Here is a 19,164-nt window from a genome sequence, read left to right on the forward strand (position 1 = left end):
TCAACTTTGTGTTTCTCTGAGGTTGGCTGAGTGCCAAAATGTTCAAACTCGACTGGTGTCAGAGATTTTTCTGAACTCTGTCCAGTGATTCTTGGTCTATTCACATGTACAAATGTCTTCAAGTTTTCTGAGGAGGGATGTGGCATCAGTTCCTCAAACCTAAAAGGGGTTGCAGATGTAAACCTTTCAGATTTCAAATCAGGAAGAGACAGAAAAGAAAAATCTTCGGTCTGGATGGCTTCCACAGAGGCTGCCTCCCATAAATGTGAAAATTGATCTTGGATGCTCTGTGTTGATATTTCTTCAGTGTTCAGTGATGGTTCCATGAATCTGTGACATCTCTGGGGAGATTCAGGGCTTAAAATAGACTCTGTAGGGGATATTGCATTATCTTTATGATTGACCAGATGGTCAGATGTTTTTGTTAGATCAGGACTAACTAATTCTTCTTCATCTTGGAAAGACATCTGGAAATGTGAAGGCTCTAGTACATTTGTGCAGTTAGTGTCAAGCTGTATAGCAGAGGAGACGCTGACTATTATGGTATCACTATGTTCTAAAGGGCGTTGATCTTCAGGAGAAAGGTCTTCAAACTTGTACATTTGCTTGAATTCAGGACTTTCATCACTGGATTCTGGCAGAGGTAGATCAAGTGGCTCCGGTCTGAACGTAACTTTCATCTCCTCTAGATCGGATACGAGCTGGTCGAGCTCAGGGGACTCAGACACTTGTGGTGTTGGAAATGATGTTGGGGATGTAGGGATTTCATCATCTGAACTAGCTTGACCTGTTTGACAGCCTGCATCTGGGGTCACTGAACTTGGGTTAGCTGAGCCAGAATCTTCATTGTGTTCAGGGAATGACAGTTTTTCATCTTTTTCCTGTGGTGGAATATTGTGAATGAATGTGAATTCAGATAGAGTTTGACTTAAGTTAAACGTATTTGTAGTTGGGAATTCTAGTTTTACTATGGACAGTGTGTTTGAGGTTTTTGCTAAGGATGGAGTCTCAGATGGAAGGACCTGACTCAGCCCTAAACCAACATTTGTTTGTTTTGAAGATTCTGAAAAAACTGTCTTGGAAGATGTTGTTGATACCTGCAAGAAATGATATAATGGAGTGGTAAAAGTATAAATAAAAATGATTTGTGAGTTCTTTGGATAAAAGGTGGAATCAAGTGAGGCATACATCTTTCAAGCACAGGGTTTTTAGTTTTCTTTTTTACATCTGCGTCTCAAATAAGGAAATTCACTTGTATTTAAGTCATTGCAGCACTTCAGTCAGTCTATATAAGTGTCATGATCGGGCCCACTTCCTGTTCTAGACTTTTGCTCTGTAGCCCTTTCCGTCCACTTCCTGTTCCCTGCTTATGTCACCCAGCTTTACCATTGATAACCACTCCTATTAGTTACACGTGTTCCCCTGGCTATTTAAACCCAGCTCTGGCCACAGTTCCTTGCCAGATTGTCTGCTTTCCCACCGCGACTTTCCATCTTGCATCATCTATTATTCGTACCACGCTACGTTCATCAACCTAACTCTGCCTGCCACTCAGGTTTTGTGAGTAACCGCTTCCTATTGACTCCCTGTTTCTAAGGATTATAAGTACTGTTATCAGCCCATGAGGAATCAAGATTATCACAAGCCCTTGTAACCACATGTTTATAAGGAGAATATTTACCATGTCATGCCAACGCTTTGATCATGACATGTTCACGTTTTTACCAAGCTATGTAATTATCTGACTGTTACTCTAATGCGGAACTCAGATGAGTATCCATCATGTGTTCAAGTTACCTGTATCAAGGACTTCACTAGTGAATATACACTGAAAGAATTCTGTTACCAATGTTAAGAACCAAGTTTATGACGCATAAGAGAATTATGGAATCTAGAGCCATGAGACTATTGCACCACGGCACTTGATCAGTAATGGGATTTTGAAGTTTTTTTCACTATCAGGGATTGGAGATTCACCACGGCTACGTTTCACGCACTCATTAGCAGGCCTGCTTCTGTTTTGGATCCAGAGCTTACTCAGTTACTCATCCTCGCTACATCTAGATATATATCTAGATAGATGCGATATATATACTCTGCCAGGACCATACTCCACTCTTCCCCATAAGGACCTTGCTCGTATCCCCACTCACTCTAGTAAGTCTTGTTTCATGTTTTGACTCCACATCTCACTAGTCATTGCCGTTACTCATCTGCATGTCCTCTCTGATAAACTGGAGTTCAGAACTACCTACCTAGCGAGTTGGAGGACTTGTATCTCCATCCTTCTTTGCCAACCATATCATTTCATAATTAAACTGTATTTAAATTGAGCGATTGTGTCGAGCGCATTTATTGGGTCCAACTCTATGACTAGTTTTGTTACAATAAGATACTATATCATATACACTGACTAAAGTGCTTTGAAATGAATTTTTAGTTTGTATTTTAATAGAATGTTTGGATATATCACATTGAGAACATCACTGACAATACAGTATCACTTTAAAATAACAAAAGGGGCAGAAATGAATCTGATTAAAAATAAGAGTTGGGTGTGATTTGAAATTAGCATGATTGACACTAATTTCAAGTAACTGGTTGCTTCGCTATCTTAACATAAAGACAGGAAACACTGCACCAGTTAACAGTATTTGCCACAGAGAAACATAACTATCTATTCTACTGTAAATATAAACACATTTTGAAAATACAACCATCACGAGTGGTGCTGTGTCCACATACAGTATTTGAAAATATTTAAGACCATTTCCAGGTATGGTCATCACTGCAATTTTGCCATCACATTCAATTTTTCAACTGAACTAAATTCCATCCAAAACGTTGCCACTGGTTTACTTGTGTAAGGAAATTCATACGCCAATGAATTACAACATCTCTGTGATATGATTTTATGTTTGTTAAAAACAATAATCTGCCTTACAAATAGGAAGGAAAATATACCAGACAGTATATGCTTTTAGCTGTGGCAAGTACATTGCTCTGTTTGAACTTTTCAGCCGGTAAGTGAATTGCGCTATGCAACTACAATGGATTGCAATCTTTGAAAAAAAAAAAACTGAAATGCATCACACTTAAGCTGGATACAATTAAGTTAGATGATTGTCCTTATGCAAAAAGTATTTAAATCAGTTAGTGTCAAGGTATCACTAGGTTAAATCTTTATCTATATTATTATCAGAACAAGACGCTCATATCACTTAGACAAAGCTACTATAGTTCCACTAAAAGATTATTTACTGCACGCTCTTATGCAACCATGATACAGCAAGACAGTAAAGCCCCTGTGTCTTATTAGTGAAAGCATGTTTTTGTTGTCCAGGTAAGATACCTCACAGAAAAGGCTAGTCATTTGAGTCCTGTCTCAAAATTCCAGTTGGTGACATTCGACTTTTACTATGAGATCAACTGCTGCAGAGTGGGGAATGAGGAATCTTGCAGTGGTTTTGTCTGGTAGAAAATCTTTTAAGATGAGATTTGTCAAAATAGTTTGGCCCTGGCTTTTCAGAGGAATACTACACGATTCTAGTTAAACATGATTCTGCATAGTTTTTTTTTGTTGTGACATGGAAGAGTAACACTAACTGCTTTGTGATGGAGACAGTTTGACGTGATACGAGGTTTCTGTCAAAATCATGTCCAAAGTAATCTGAATGGTGACCCCAAAAAACTTTGCAGTGTGTTACAACAAAGTTGTATCTTATAAAACATTCTAAGTCAAAGTTTCTTTAAACAACAACAACCTTACAAGACTTGGATTACATTTACAAAAAACTTGGGTGGCAAGATAAACAACGGCAAATATTTCCACTTCCAATGTCCTGTTAGTGTGTTATTTAGAAACCTCAGTCTTGCATCATTTATCTCTTTTAGCTCTTGGCAACAAGTAAAAGCCAGTCTTACATTTACTCTTGCCTAGTATCTTACACTCTCTTGCACTCTTTTTCTCATTCTCCCTTCATCAAACATCACTTTAGTGCTGCATCTGCATATTTAAGCACGCTAAGAATACCTAGAAATAAATTACAAGAAAACCAAAATATGTGATGTGAAGTGCTACACAGTTTTCACAAGAGGTCTACAGGATAAAACTTCAAAGTTCTATAGTCTGTTATTTAAAAATCCAGGTACGCTGTGGATATGGCAGAGAGGCCAGTCTAACTTATCTGGTCTGTTTCTGTCAAATAATTAAAATAATAGGAGAAACACTTCAATACGCAGAGGTGATACTGGTTTATTTTCAGATTCATGTAAACTGATCTTATTCTGGCATATGAGGTGAGGTGACTAAGAGCACTGCTAAACAATTGCCATACATACTAAAATCAGGTGAAAAATGGAATCATTAGACATTCCTCTTTTGTCTTTCCAAAAGTGTTTTTAAGTCATAAATCTTAATTTAGTTGTCCTAACATTTAATTTGATTTGCTTTAATGTTGTATTCAAGTAACATATAGTTTAATAAAACTATATATACGTTAGTGTGTTTTCTAAACTTTTGGGAACTTTATCGTGCTTGATAATGATTTATTATATTTGGAAAAATTAATTTACATTTACGCCTCTCTACCAGCTTGAAAACCACTGGTTTACATGATTGTATTTGTCTGAATATGTGACATGTTTCAATAGATTGTCTTTAATGTTTTTGATCTGAGCAAAACTTTTGGAGTCCTTTATCTTCAGATGTTTTTTGTTAAATATTTATAATTTTTTTTATATGACTGATCTGGAAAGGATATGTTTTCATAGACTGTGGTTTCAAATGAGAAAGGAAGTAATACAGAAAAGATTGACTCATTTCCTCCTCTGCAGTACCTGTCTATTGAGCCACAAGCCATAGTTTAAACTGCACTACTGTTGTCTCGGTTCACTGCAAACCTGTCCTCATTTTGCATGGTTTCACCAACCTGTATGTAGCTGTACCAGTATTGAGTTCAATTGACTGGACATGATCGTTATTATCGATGATGAGCATGTGTTCTGTAGTGTACAACCAGGGTGTTTCGTTAGGAAGGACTGCTGTAGTCATCCATGATATGGCATTGAACGCCACTTTAGAAAGACCTGACAAAAGGAACGTCAACAGAACTCCAGCAACCTTACTGGCCATTTACTTTAGGGTCATGAAGCTGAAATGCTTGGATCCCCAGTGGTGCTTCGTTTAAAGTGAGAAACGTACTTACTTGCTCATCAGAGTTGTCATAACATGTAGGTTCCTGTGCAATTACATCCTCTGAGGTCCACAGGTTAGGGTTCAGTTCACTGCAACACAAAAAAAAGGCTTCATCACTAAATCTGAATTAACATATGTCAAACATTCTGGGAAACATTAACCTTGAGAAAAGCAGCAGTTTTATTCTCCACCTTTTATGCTGTAATGCTGCGTGCTGTGTGACATGGGTCTCAATTCAATCTTAACAAATTATGTAAAAGCACATTAAAATATTGAGACATGCTGCAATTTCAGAAATACTTTAAAATTATGAATTTACTGTGGAATTTCAAGGTCCTCCAAAAGGTCTCCATGCATGCTCTCTGAATGGGTATGTCCAACAGGCTCTGCCCACGAAGGAATATCCAGTAGGGAAGCAACAGAGAGGTCCTCTTCAGAAACAGCAGGAGGTGGTCTGCGGTCTGTCTCCACTTTTCTAACAACTCTGGGGCTGTCTGCATCTTCTTGCACTGAAGATAAGGCGACTGACACTGATAAAAATACACACCATGAATGAACGTGCAAGCACGCACAAAAAAAGGCTGATATTACACAGAGCCTTCACAGTACCTTCACTGTGATCCAGTGTCTTCTCTATCTCTGCATAAGTTCTAGATGTCTGTTCTTGAACTGACTTGTTCATCTGGGTTTCAATAAGATGAACGATGTCCATACGATTGATCTTGGTTAATCTCTTAATCAGACAGTCCTCTGTGGAAGGATTTTTCAACCATTAGTAGACTCCACAAAAGCACTCAGACAACAAAACATATTATGTTACAATTAAAAATGTATGATTATATGTATGATACTTAATACACAAATCAATGGATAGATATAAAACCAAACAGTGAACCAGACTGAAATCTCAATTGAAATCTGCCGGATCAAAAAGGCATGTACCTGTAGCATGTTTTCCTTCCCTCTCAACCCAATGCTGCAACAAGGCATGGCTCTGTTCTTGGAGAGAATTTGGATTCTCTTTTCTCACTAACTGGATATCATCCTCGCTGAATTCAAGTTCTCTTGCTAGTTCTGGTAGGATGGATAATAAAATAAGGGATGAACAAGTATTCTCTCTAAACTGCACTCAATAAAATACTAAATATATAAAATATATAATGTTTAACAAAAATGAACGTATTACTTAACAGCTTACCAGTCCAGCTGAAGCCAAGAAGATCTGCAATGATAGTTAATGTTTCCTCTTTCCTGTCAGCATCATCTTGCCAATCCACTACACATGCCGCCAAAACCAAACATTAAATTTAAATACCACACCCATGAGATAAAGGTATAAGACATATGACCCCACATCCCAAAAGGTTGGGACACTGTAAAATGTAAATAAAACACAATGCAATCATCTGAAAATCTTAAGTCTTAAAATTGTAACATTTATACTGTAACTGATAAAAACATTTATCAAAAAAAAAAAACACAACTCCATTTAATGTTAGTTTCCAGCTTTGTCACATGTGTATCTCTTAACCTTTAATATGATGCACAATTGCTGATGAAATCCCCAAATTGTTTGTCAATTTAACCTGGAAAAAAATCTTTAACTTCCTGAACTATTTGCCCGTGCCCTTCACATAGTAGTGAACTGCATCCTGTCCTTACTTCTAAAAGATTCAGCTTCTCTGGGAAGCTGTTTTTAGGCTCAAGTAAAATCATTATACTGTTTAAAGATCAATGGCTTTCGATTGTCCCTTCAGGGGTTGCCACATCGTTTTTATGGCGGATGCCCTTCTTGCCGCAACCCTCTCATTTTTATCTGGGCTCAGGACCGGCACCAAGGTGGCCTTCCTAACCTAATGCTCTACCATTGAGTCACCAGGACCCCCTACAATCATTAAACTGTTAGCTGTTGCCAAATACATATGAGTAGTTGAGAGATGTTCCACCAGGTGGCTCTACAACAACTTCACTAGTTTTTGTCTTTTCAATTGAATTACATATACAATACATTATACAGTAACCAAATGAATATGGGGTAAAAGCATTTCACTCAGTTTTTATTTACAGTTTACACCATGTCACAACCTTTTTGGCAATAGACCTATAGTATTCTTTAAAGAAAAATTTCTTTAGATTGCAGGTACCAGTCATCATTGCAAATATACTTTCCTTAATATTCTATGTTATGGGCTGTAATACTCTGAAATAAACCATGGATCTGTAATGTTGACATGAATGATAGCATGAAAATTGGATATATTACAATGAAGAGGAGGTTAATGTTTACAGACTATTTGGTCATAATTCTTGCACCGAGTTTTTAGTTATCAGCGTAAGCAATGGGATTCATCTGCTAATTAACCTATTTGCGTGCTAATATTAGTAATGCTGTATTAGTACTAAAGTTATTATTACTAACAGAGTTGTGAAAGTCTGCATCATAACTGTTAAAGCTGGTACTTCCTTAAGTTACATGGCCTTCAATCTTGAGAGATTGCATATACATAAACACAGATGACACTTACCAACATACGTACATAACAGACACACACACACACACACACACACACACACAAATATAGACAAAATAGAGACCAGAAAACACAATGGAATAAGACAATTCACTCCACATAAAAAAACTAAAGCAAATGGTGACATGTTCATAGGAAGCACAAAAGGGGTCTTGCTGCTGCGGAGAAGAGATAGGAAAGCAAATGCCCATGTAAGTCTGGCCATACCTGGCGTACATTCTGGAGTTTGGTCGGTGATTCTCTGCATCTGAGTTTCCAGTGTGTCATCCCATGCAGGCCTCGATTCAAATACATCCACTGTCCCAGAAGATGGCTGCACAACTGGCAACGGAACATCAGAATCTGAACTGTGTGTAGCTGGAATGTCATATGTGAAGATAACAGAATCTGGACTCATGTGACTAGAGCTGCTTATATCTTCAGTATCCAAAGATGACCCAGCTGATGTTTCTGTAGTGTTAGAGAGTTGGATTTTATTACTTGGGGAAGAGCTGGGGGAGACTTCATGTGTAACAGGTTTTTGTTGTGTCATCGCAGGAAATTTGAAATGGCAAATGCTGGATTTATTGGTGGATTGGCTACTATCAGAGTACCTCCTGCTATTGTTATTTAACACTTCGCTTGTGCTGCTATCGGCCTCAGATCTAGTCTTACGGTCCAAAGTAGAGCTCTTTTTTGCCTGTTCTTGAACCTGACCAAGCTCAGGTTTCTGAGAGTCTTTCATAGGCTTTTCCGAAGGTGGGGATGAATTCTTGGTGTCTGTTGACATGCCAACCGGTGCAGCTGAAAAGGACATCTCTATGACAGAGCACTGGTCTTCTTGATCTTCCTCCTCATCATCATCATCATCAGGAGATGAGTCTGAGGAATGGTGGCTCTTCTTTAAGTACATTGAATGGCCAGCTGTGGAAGTGTCTGATTGTAGGTCAGCTATAGTAGAGTTAAGATAGTCTAGACCAAGACTTTCAAGGCTTTCAACCGCCCCTTGAACACTAGTTAGTCTGTGTGAAGCACCAGGGGATTCAAGCTGACTCTTTGAAAAGCTGCCAACATCATCTTCAGAAAGTGGCTCTTTGTGCTCTGACTTGTCACTTGATGATTTGATGAGAGTTTTGAATTTGGGAGTAGGAACTTTATCATTGACACCTTCAGTTGAAGATGATTTTGGGGTCTCATGAGGGGTTCTGTCACAATCACTATTTTGTGATTTAAAAGACTTTGTTTCTTCTCCAGTGTCCTCTAACACAACTTCATCAACAAGTTGCTCTCCTATATGAAAAAATGCATATTCTTCCCCTCCTTCAAAGCTTCTTCTTGTCATGTCAATGGCTCCACCTCTGGTCATTTCAAATAGCTTCCCCTCTTGAAATTGAAATGGATCAGTTCTCTCATTGCCTGGAGTTTGAAGAGGTTTTTTATCTGGTGTTTTTCTTTCCTCTAAAGGGCAAAGACTAATCTGTTCCTCAGTCTTAACCTGTGCATCGAAAGTTACATCATTCCTATCTTCACACCTTGGGATTACATCTAGTTCTTTACCACACACCATAGTTTGAGGTCTACAGAAAGGCCCTGAATCAGTCACTGGTGAGACAACTTCTAGGTCATCAACAATATGGTGTTCACCTTTCACGTAGCTGGAAAAATGTGTGTCAGAGACTATAGAATAATCAACAGCATCTTTGTCTTTGTGTATTTGATTTCCTCCTTCTGCTAACATGGGCCTAGCTTCATCGCTTTTTGGTTCAGGTTCCTCTCCATGAGCTGCAGTTAAACACAATGAACCATCAACTGACTGAGTAGTTTTTAGTTGTGTCTGAATTTCTACTGGGTTCAAACTAAAATCTGTAGTCTCGCCAAGTGTATGAGTGTCATCCATCGTACATTTTTCATTAACTTTATGGAGTCTATCTTGTGAGGGAGACTGTATTCCAACGTTTATATCTAATTCATAATCTTCTGTCTCCAATAGTACGGGAGCATCTAAAGGTTTGTCTTTCTTCATCTGAGCCTCTTGTTCCATCTCCCCAAATGTTTTGACCTTTGCAGCAATTTTGAACATTTCCTCCTCTGGACTGAATTGTTTATTACTGGTATCACCATTGCTATCGTCTGCATCAAGAGAGTCCTGCCTTATCAGTGTGTGAGGTTTCTCACCATCATGTATTTTGGGGTCAGTGCATATGTTGCCATCACTTAATGTCTTTGCAGAGTGGGAAAATTTGTCCTCCTTAATCTTACTTCTTATTTGTAAGATCTCACTGTTGTCTACTTCTTCTGCATGCTCACTTCCATCCCTGTAAATGTTTTTGTCATAGGCTAAACAGGCTTTGAGCTGGGAAGCATAATCCTCATACACAGCTGCCTTAGCTGGCATCTTAAGTACTAACTCTTGAGAATTAGTCGGACTTCCTTCAAGGGAGTCTGGACAGGGGGACTCTTTGGTAGGGCTTGACTCAATTGAATCAGGGGATTTCTTCGAAGAGCAATCCTCCATGAGAGGGCTTGCCTCTAGTGAATCTTCATCACATGCCTCTTCAGCTAGATCATCAAAATCCACAGTGTTTAGGTTTTCTAAATCAGCTGGTCGTTGTGTGTATAAGCTACTTGGTAGTTGAAGAATTTTGTGTGTGCTTTGAGCAGCAGCAACTACATCAACATTTTTGGAGTCATCATTTGTTACATCTGACCTTGTAATGTCACCTTCCTCAGATATGAAACTCTTAGGACCTTTATCTTTATGGGAACATATCTGCCACCCACTTTCCACAACCTCTTTTTTATTAAAATCTGAATTTGTAGCTTCTGTTGAAATCATCTCAAATTCAGGGGAAACTACAGGAGATTCTTTTTTAGCACCTTTTGTTACTGTGACTTGTTTGTAGCTCTCGTGGACTAACTTGTCTTCAGACTGGCAATGTATCCCCATTGGCTTTTCTTTTACATATTGATCTAACTCACTACTAAGTAGTGACACCATGCCTGACATATCCTTCTCAGTTGTAGACTGTTGATGATGTGTTTTTCTCTCAATGCAAACTTCATTAAATGGTGACTCCAATATAGAACTTGGGGTCTGTTCTCTGACTTGAACCACATCTGTCTGTATTTCATCATGTGTTTCTCCATCTGTAATATCCTCCACATTTTTACCTGTCATTATAATTTCTTTGCAGCTTTCATTGATCACATCCTCTTCTGGATGGCATTGTATTTCCACTGGCTTTTCCTTGAGATACTGATCTAAGTCGCTACTGAGCAGTGACAACATGCCTGACATGTCCTTCTCAGTTGTAGACTGTTGGTGATGTGTCTTTCTCTCAAGGCGAACTTCGAGGAACTGTGACTCCATTACAGGGCTTTGGGTAATTTCTCTGACTTCAACCACATCTGTTTGTATCTGTTCATCTGTTTCTCCATCTGTAATATTCTTTATATTAGTACTTGTAAGTATAATTTGTTTGCAGCTCTCGTTGATCACATCCTCTTCTGGATGGTATTGTATTTCCACTGGCTTTTCCTTGAGATACTGATCTAAGTCGCTACTGAGCAGTGACAACATGCCTGACATGTCCTTCTCAGTTGTAGACTGTTGGTGATGTGTCTTTCTCTCAAGGCGAACTTCGAGGAACTGTGACTCCATTACAGGGCTTTGGGTAATTTCTCTGACTTCAACCACATCTGTTTGTATCTGTTCATCTGTTTCTCCATCTGTAATATTCTTTATATTAGTACTTGTAAGTATAATTTGTTTGCAGCTCTCGTTGATCACATCCTCTTCTGGATGGTATTGTATTCCCACTGGTTTTTCCTTGAGATACTGATCTAAGTCACTACTGAGCATTGACAACATGCCTGACATGTCCTTCTCAGTTGTAGACTGTTGGTGATGTGTCTTTTTCTCAATGCACACTTCCTGGAATGGTGCCTCCATTACAGATGTTGGTGTCAGTTCTTTGATTTCAAACACATCTGTGTGCATCTGTTCATGCTTTTCTTCATCTGTCATATCCTCCAAATTTGTACATCTCAGTATAATTTGTTTGCAGCTCTCATGGCTTAGATCATCTTTGAGGTGGCATTGTATTGCCATTGGCTTTTCCTTGAGATGTTTATCTAAGTCACTACTGAGCAGTGACAACATGCCTGACATATCCTTTTTATTTGTAGACTGTTGATCGTGTGTCTGTCTCTCTATGCGAACTTCATGGAACTGTGACTCCAATACAGGGCTTGAGGTAATTTCTCTGACTTCAACCACATCTGTTTGTTTCTGTTCATCTGTTTCTCCATCTGTAATATTCTCTATATTAGTACTTGTAAGTATAATTTGTTTGCAGCTCTCGTCGATCACATCCTCTTCTGGGTGGCACTGTATTTCCACTGGTTTTTCCTTGAGATACTGATCTAAGTCACTACTGAGCAGTGACAACATGCCTGACATGTCCTTCTCAGTTGTAGATTGTTGGTGATGTGTCTTTTGCTCAAGGAGAACTTCGTGGAACTGTGACTCACATACAGGGCTTGGGGTAATTTCTCTGACTTCAACCACATCTGTTTGTATCTGTTCATCTGTTTCTCCATCTGTAATATGCTCCACATTTTTACCTGTCAGTATAATTTTTTTGCAGCTCTCATGGTTTATATCCTCTTCTGGGTGGTATTGTATTTCCACTGGCTTTTCCTTGAGATGCTCATCTAAATCACCACTAAGCAGTGACAACATGCCTGACATATCTGTCTTAGTTGTAGACTGTTGGTGATGTGTCTTTTTCTCAATGCACACTTCCTGGAATGGTGCCTCCATTACAGATGTTGGTGTCAGTTCTTCAATTTCAAACACATCTGTGTGTATCTGTTCATGTGTTTCTTCATCTGTAATATCCTCCACATTTCTACTTCTCAGTATAATTTGTTTGCAGCTCTCATGGCTTAGATCATCTTCGGGTTGGCATTGTATTACCATTGGCTTTTCCTTGAGATGCTCATCTAAGTCACCACAAAGCATTGACAACATGCCTGACATATCCTTCTCAGTTGTAGACTGTTGATCGTGTGTCTGTCTCTCTATGCGAACTTCGTGTAAACGTGTCTCCAAAACAGAGCTTGGTGCAAGTTCTTCGACCTCAGCCTCATCCATATGTATCTGTTCATGTGACCAGCCATGTGACTTAGCTGCTGTTTGTGGTTTGTCATATTTGGTAATCATTTTTTCCTGCATAATGTCCTCCTCTGGAGACCAACTTTGTATCGATCTTGGGTGACTACCCACAGATCTAACCTCTGGATGCTGATCTAAGTCATCACTCATGACTGACAACATCCCTGATGAAACTGTTACTCCTTTAGATGCATCAGGTTCTTCAGATTCTCTCAGAAGTTCTTCATTTTCATTTCCCCTTGTATTCATAATTGAACGTGTTTCCACTGATATATAATTGGTTTCTTTTGTAGCTTCACCTTCATTTTCATCACTGACCGATGTGATAATATTTTTATCTCGGTCCTTCGCTAAAATAATTTGTTCAGATTTCTGCTGAACAATGTCCTCATTTGGAGATTGTTGGTGATGCGTGTTTTTCTCGATGTGTACTTCACGAAATGCTGTCTCTAGTACAGAATTTGGCGTCAGTTCCTTTACTTCAAACACATCTGTCTGTACATGTTCATGTGTCTCTATGTCTGTCATATCCTCAACAATATCATCTGTCCGTATAATTTCTTTGCAGCTCTTATAGCTTAGATCCTCTTCTGGATGGCACTGTATTTCCACTGGTTTTTCCTTGAGATACTGATCTAAGTCACTACTGAGCAGTGACAACATGCCGGACATGTCCTTCTCAGTTGTAGACTGCTGGTGATGTGTCTTTTGCTCAAGGAGAACTTCGTGGAACTGTGACTCACATACAGGGCTTTGGGTAATTTCTCTGACTTCCACCACATCTGTTTGTATCTGTTCATCTATTTCTCCATCTGTAATATCCTCCACACGTTTACCTGTCAGTATAATTTGTTTGCAGGTCTCATGGCTTATATCCTCTTCTGGGTGGTATTGCATTTCCACTGGCTTTTCCTTGAGATGCTCATCTAAGTCACCACTAAGCAGTGACAACATGCCTGACACATCCTTCTCAGTTGTAGACTGTTGATCGTGTGTCTGTCTCTCTATGCGAACTTCGTGTAAACGTGTCTCCAAAACAGAGCTTGATGCAAGTTCTTTGACCTCAGCCTCATCCATATGTATCTGGTCATGTGACCAGCCATGGGACTTAGCTGCTGCTTGTGGTTTGTCATATTTGGTAATCATTTTTTCCTGCATAATGTCCTCCTCTGGAGACCAACTTTGTATCGGCCGTTGCTGATTTGCCACAGATCTAGCCTGCTGATGCTCATCCAAGTGATCTCTCATGACTGACAACATCCCTGATGAAACTGTTACTCCTTTGGACACATCAGGTTCTTTAGATTCACTCAAAAATTCTTCATCTCCCCTTGTATCCATAATTGAATGTGTTTCCACTGACACATAATTTGGTTCTTGTGTTGCTTCACCTTCATTTTCATCAATGCACAATGTGATAATGTCTTTATCTTTGTCCTTTGCCAAAATAATTTGTTCAACTTTCTCCTGAACAATATCCTCTTCTGGAGACTGAACTACCATAAGCCTAGTTTGGAGATACTTATCCAAGTCACTGTTTAGCAAGGACACCATCCCTGAAATATCTTTCACTGCTATGGATGTACAGCTAGATGCTTTGCTCTCACTGTGGACGTCTTGAAGTAGTGACTCCTGAATTCTGAACCCTGTTACTTTAGTACTGTCTTGTGCAAAGAATGTTCTTTGATCACTTGGTATGTTTTCTTTGCTTGTTTCGTAAGTATTCTCTTCCTGTGAAATTATAACCTTAAAGTTCTGTCCTTCTCCTCTAGAAGGGCAAGTAAGCATTTCATTGGTCATTTGATGGGTCAGTGTGTGTTCTTCATAATTTCTACTCTCTCCAGAGCTGGAATGTGGGGTTTTAATATCAACACTAGTGTCTGATGATTCAGCCATACCTTTAGACTTGGGACTCTCGAGACATAGATCATCTTTTACCTGACTAACACAGACATCTTTCACAGTGTAAGTTTTAATGCAAGGACTGTTGATGGATGCTGGAATTGTATCAGAATCATCTGCCAAGTTGTCCTCGTCATTCTTTTCTAACCAATAGTTCACGTCTGCAACTGGCGATGTCTGTTTGAACAGCTGGTACTCAGGACTTTCTTCCAGCTCGGCTTTTATGTCAGCACTGAAGTCCTCAGAAGGTCTGCGATCAGGACTGATCTGTAAGTCTTCTGATAAACTCCTACTAGTGCTAATCACTGGTTCATCTAACTGCATGCTAGTGAAGTTCATGTGTTTCTTCTTGCTCCAAAGGCTACCACTTCTATTGTTTGTCTGAATTGTATCAGTTGTATCAATTGTTTCTCCAAAACAAAAAAAATCCCTAGAGTTATCACTCTTTGAGCTTTCTGTTTCTGCCTCTAAATCCAATGGTCCAAATGCATTGACATCACCCTGTTGATGGAAATCTGGATGATTCTGTACATTGGTTTGCAACTTTGAGTCCTGTGTGGGACTATATTCATTCCTCTGTATCTCCTCAGGATCTATTGATTCAGACATTAATGTTGAAATACCAGTAGCATGCACTGCTTGGGATTCAAACAGCCCAGCTTTAATTTTCAAAAGGTCCTGTCCAGGCTGAAATGCTTTCATCAGCTCCTTCACAGACATAGTCTCTTTCTGTGAAAACTCTGGTGACTCTCTCTGTTGACCTACACTTCCATCATCACACTGAACAGTATCAGCAAATTTCACTGTCTTTGCAAAACGAGCACCATTAATAATTAGCTGTGATTGCTCAGAGTTATCTTTGATTAAATGTACTGTCTGATTCTTTAAGTCTTTTTTGTCACATTTTATGGCATCACTCTGTTCTTGGAAAATTCTGAGGCTATAAGTTTGATTTTGTGATTTAGGCTCCTGCGTATGACTTTGCTCAGGTGTCTGTATCTTTTCAGAAATAGCTGATTCAGTTAAAATACAAGATGAAGCTTTGTTTTCAAAAATGCCTGTTTTTGTTTTTGATGGATCTTGATCACTCTGGAATGTTTTCAACAACTCTTTCACTGACAGAGTTTCCTTCTCTGTCAATTCTGACACCTCTCTCTGTGGGCTAACCCTTCCATCATCATATTGGGCTGTATCAACACATTTTATTGTTTTTCCCATATAAGCACGATCTGACATAATCTGTGATTCCTCAGAGTTTTCTTTGATGAAACTTACTAGTTGATTCTCTAGGTCTGTTCTCTCACATTTCTTGACATCACTCTGTTGGTGGGAAGATGTGAGATTCTGACTTTGAATTTGGGATTTGGGCCCCTGTGTATGACTTTTTTCATCTTCAGCCTGTGATACCAATGTTGAAATATGAGAAGCCATGGCTTTGTGTTCAAGAACCCCTGTTTTAGTATTTGAAGGATCTTGCTCAAACTGGAATGTTTTCATCAGCTCCTTCACAGACATAGTCTCCTTCTCTGATGACACTGGTGTGTCTCTCTGTAGGTTAACATTTTCATCATGACATTGAACTGTGTCAGCAATTTTCACTGTCTTTAAGGTACTTTCAGATACTGAACCATCTTCCATTGAGTCTGTCTTGTCACTTGTCATCACATTACTCTGTTGGTGAAGAGTTATGACACTTGGGAGAGTTTTACTTTGAGATCCCTGTGCAGGACTTTGTTCAGGTGTCTGCCTCTCTTTAGAATCTGTTGATTCAGTTATTGATGTCGAAGTATAAGAAGAACCCATAGCTTTGTGTTCAAAAAGACCAGATTTACTTTTTGAAGGGTCCTGTCCAATCTGAAATGCTTTCATTAGTTCCTTAACAGACATTGTCTCTTCTAATCTTTCTGTTTGAGATCGGGGGGATTTAGGGGACTTGGGAACTCTGGGAAGTTCTGGCATGTCTGCCTCCATATCCTTCATGATGACAGAAGATTGTGGCTCATGTTCAACAGTTTTTCTTTGAACCTCCTCTTTTTCAACTTTCTTCTCTAAAGCTTTAACTCGGTCTTTTATGGATCCTATAGGAGTTTCAACCACTGGAGGAGAAGCTGGTGGATCCATAACTGGGGTGGATACAAGGCCACTCTCCCTAAGAATGACATCGCCATCTAAAGACTCCTGAGAGCTCATCCTTTCAAGCTCTCCCTCAGAACTGCTGCATCCAGAACGCTCTCTTTCTCTAAGTTTCTTCCTAATAGGCTTCTTGATGTCTGGGGGACGTCGACTGCCATCACGCTTTGCAACAACCTTTTCAAACCTTTCTTGGACAAGGTCTTCTTTAGAACCACTCATAACTAGAGGTCTCTGTTCTATGTAATCTTCCATGTCCATATTGGGGTGTGAGATAATCCCTGTCATATCTTTGATCTTTGGAGGAGATCTACTTGAAGTTGTCTTCTCATTGCAAATCTCCTGTTCTTCAATGTGGGAAGACCTCATTTTAGATTTGGTCTCATAGGGTGAGGCCCATTTCTCTTTTTTTGCTTCACCTCTTTGTTCTCCTTCTCCACTGTCAATAATCCCATCTTTTTGATTCTCTCCAAAATCTTCCAGCCTGTCTTTGAACTTTTCCACAATGGCCAATTGCTCCTTTTGCTCCCACCCTCTAGCTTCAGCTCCCTCTTCATACATTTGCTCTGCAGTCAAAATGGTATACAATTTGACATCTGACATGTCTGAGAGAAGGTCCGGGCTTGCAAGGGTTGCAGGGTCAAGAGGTTGGTTAGTTCTTAAAGAGAATGTCTCAGTTGATTCAGATTCATCATCTTCATTTAAAAATGTTCACAACCAAAAAGGGTAAAGAACACAAGGGACAAATGAAGTGGGGAAGAGAGACATCAGAGAACTGTGATCAAGACAATGCCATCATAATCCATCTTCAGTTCATAGACTAAGGAGAAGACTGATGAGGCAAAGGGTAATGGAATCTTGAAAAAAAAGACCAAAAAGAAGATGATAAAGAGATCCAAAAGAGTTTGAAGGGAACAAGGGCAGCAACAGCATAAGCAAAGCCAGAAGGATGGGTAACTAAACATGAACAAGAATAATATTCTTCTACATTTTATATTCAAACATTTATATACAAACAGAATAAGAAGGGAAGATAAACATTTACATATGAAAAAAGATACATAAATGCAGAATAACAGACAAAGAAAACTTCTCAAGATTGTTGCTGACATACATAAGTCATGTCTGCCTGCATATAAAAGTTAAAAACAATAGTAGAGAGCACTTCAAATTGAAAAGAGGGATTTTAGTAAGATGGGTGTCAGGTTAATGTCAAGGAATGAGGTCACTACTGTTTTTTGTGTGTTATATTTTCTAATATTTTGTTTTTGTAAGAAATCTAAGTAACTTAGTTCCTTGTTACTTATTATTATACTATTACCTATATTTTTAAAAATTAAAATACTCAATTTAGATGTGTCCAACTTCTCTGGTATCATATATCTATATGAGGTAATGTTTATAAATGCATTAAATATACATTTACCCTATTTTGTGATTTTCTACCCTGTTCTCTCATGTACAAAGTGTGTTGTGATACTTTGTAATGGGATTAGATTAATAGTGCAACTCAATAAATGAATGAAAGCAACATAAGAAGGTTGGTAAATGAAAAATAAATCTGAACTTATAAATTCTTGATGAGAGTCAAGTCACATAAAGTTATAGTAAAAATATCAAAATAAAATAAAATAAGGCAACAATTCAACACACTTGCAAAAAACAAACAACAAAATGTTGTTTGGTAATAATTTATGTAAAGAACACATTTTTTAACATGTAACTGTCAAATATACACACAGACGAATAACACAAACACACATACATGAACACCTAAAATATGAAAGTAATTTTTAGTGGATATGAACAAAGAGTTTTTCACTCAACAAAGCAAAAATAAAATAATAAAATAAGGAAAGGATGAAGTCAGGGTTTGAAGTAAGGGGAATGCAGAGTAAATCAGCCATAGCATAGCTGCTAGTAACAAACATGTAAGTCTACACATTGTTAATGGGGCCAGATTAAAAGAGCAGTGTTAAACCAAATGGAATGTAAAATACAGAAAACAGTGTAGCTCTTGTAAAATTAATGTTTCTGCACTTTTTTTACAGTGTTTTTAGATCCAATTTAGACTAAGCTGTACAGTAACAATAACTAAATGTTATTTAAACAATTACAAACTGGTACCGTCAATAGCAACATTGACCATTGAAGATGTATATACAGTGTCTCAAATGCATGAATTTGTATCATGCTATCAACTAATTTGTTCTTAACAATTTCAAAGTCAAAACAGATAAAAAAAA

The 19,164-nt window shown here is 38.5% G+C and overlaps 1 protein-coding gene across 12 annotated transcripts in view; it reads right to left on the minus strand.

Annotated features, from left to right (window-relative positions):
* Positions 1 to 19,164, minus strand: part of ank2a (ankyrin 2a, neuronal) — a 54,997-nt gene that overhangs the window by 3,736 nt on the left and 32,097 nt on the right. For 10 of the 12 annotated variants that reach the window (XR_010913856.1, XM_067497320.1, XM_067497316.1 and 7 more), the window contains 6 exons: positions 7,936 to 17,613; positions 6,396 to 6,473; positions 6,140 to 6,271; positions 5,807 to 5,947; positions 5,517 to 5,727; positions 5,208 to 5,286 (listed from right to left, as the gene is read on the minus strand). Coding sequence is in view for 11 of the 12 variants with exons in the window: in XM_067497320.1 (XP_067353421.1) it covers positions 5,208 to 5,286; positions 5,517 to 5,727; positions 5,807 to 5,947; positions 6,140 to 6,271; positions 6,396 to 6,473; positions 7,936 to 17,613 (10,319 nt within the window). In the remaining variant the exon portion in view is untranslated. The remainder of the gene's footprint in view (positions 1 to 5,207; positions 5,287 to 5,516; positions 5,728 to 5,806; positions 5,948 to 6,139; positions 6,272 to 6,395; positions 6,474 to 7,935; positions 17,614 to 19,164) is intronic. The other 2 variants (XM_067497310.1, XM_067497319.1) reach the window with 2 other exon arrangements.

Source organism: Channa argus, chromosome 3, assembly GCF_033026475.1.
Source record: "Channa argus isolate prfri chromosome 3, Channa argus male v1.0, whole genome shotgun sequence".
Classification (NCBI taxonomy): Eukaryota; Metazoa; Chordata; class Actinopteri; order Anabantiformes; family Channidae; genus Channa; species Channa argus.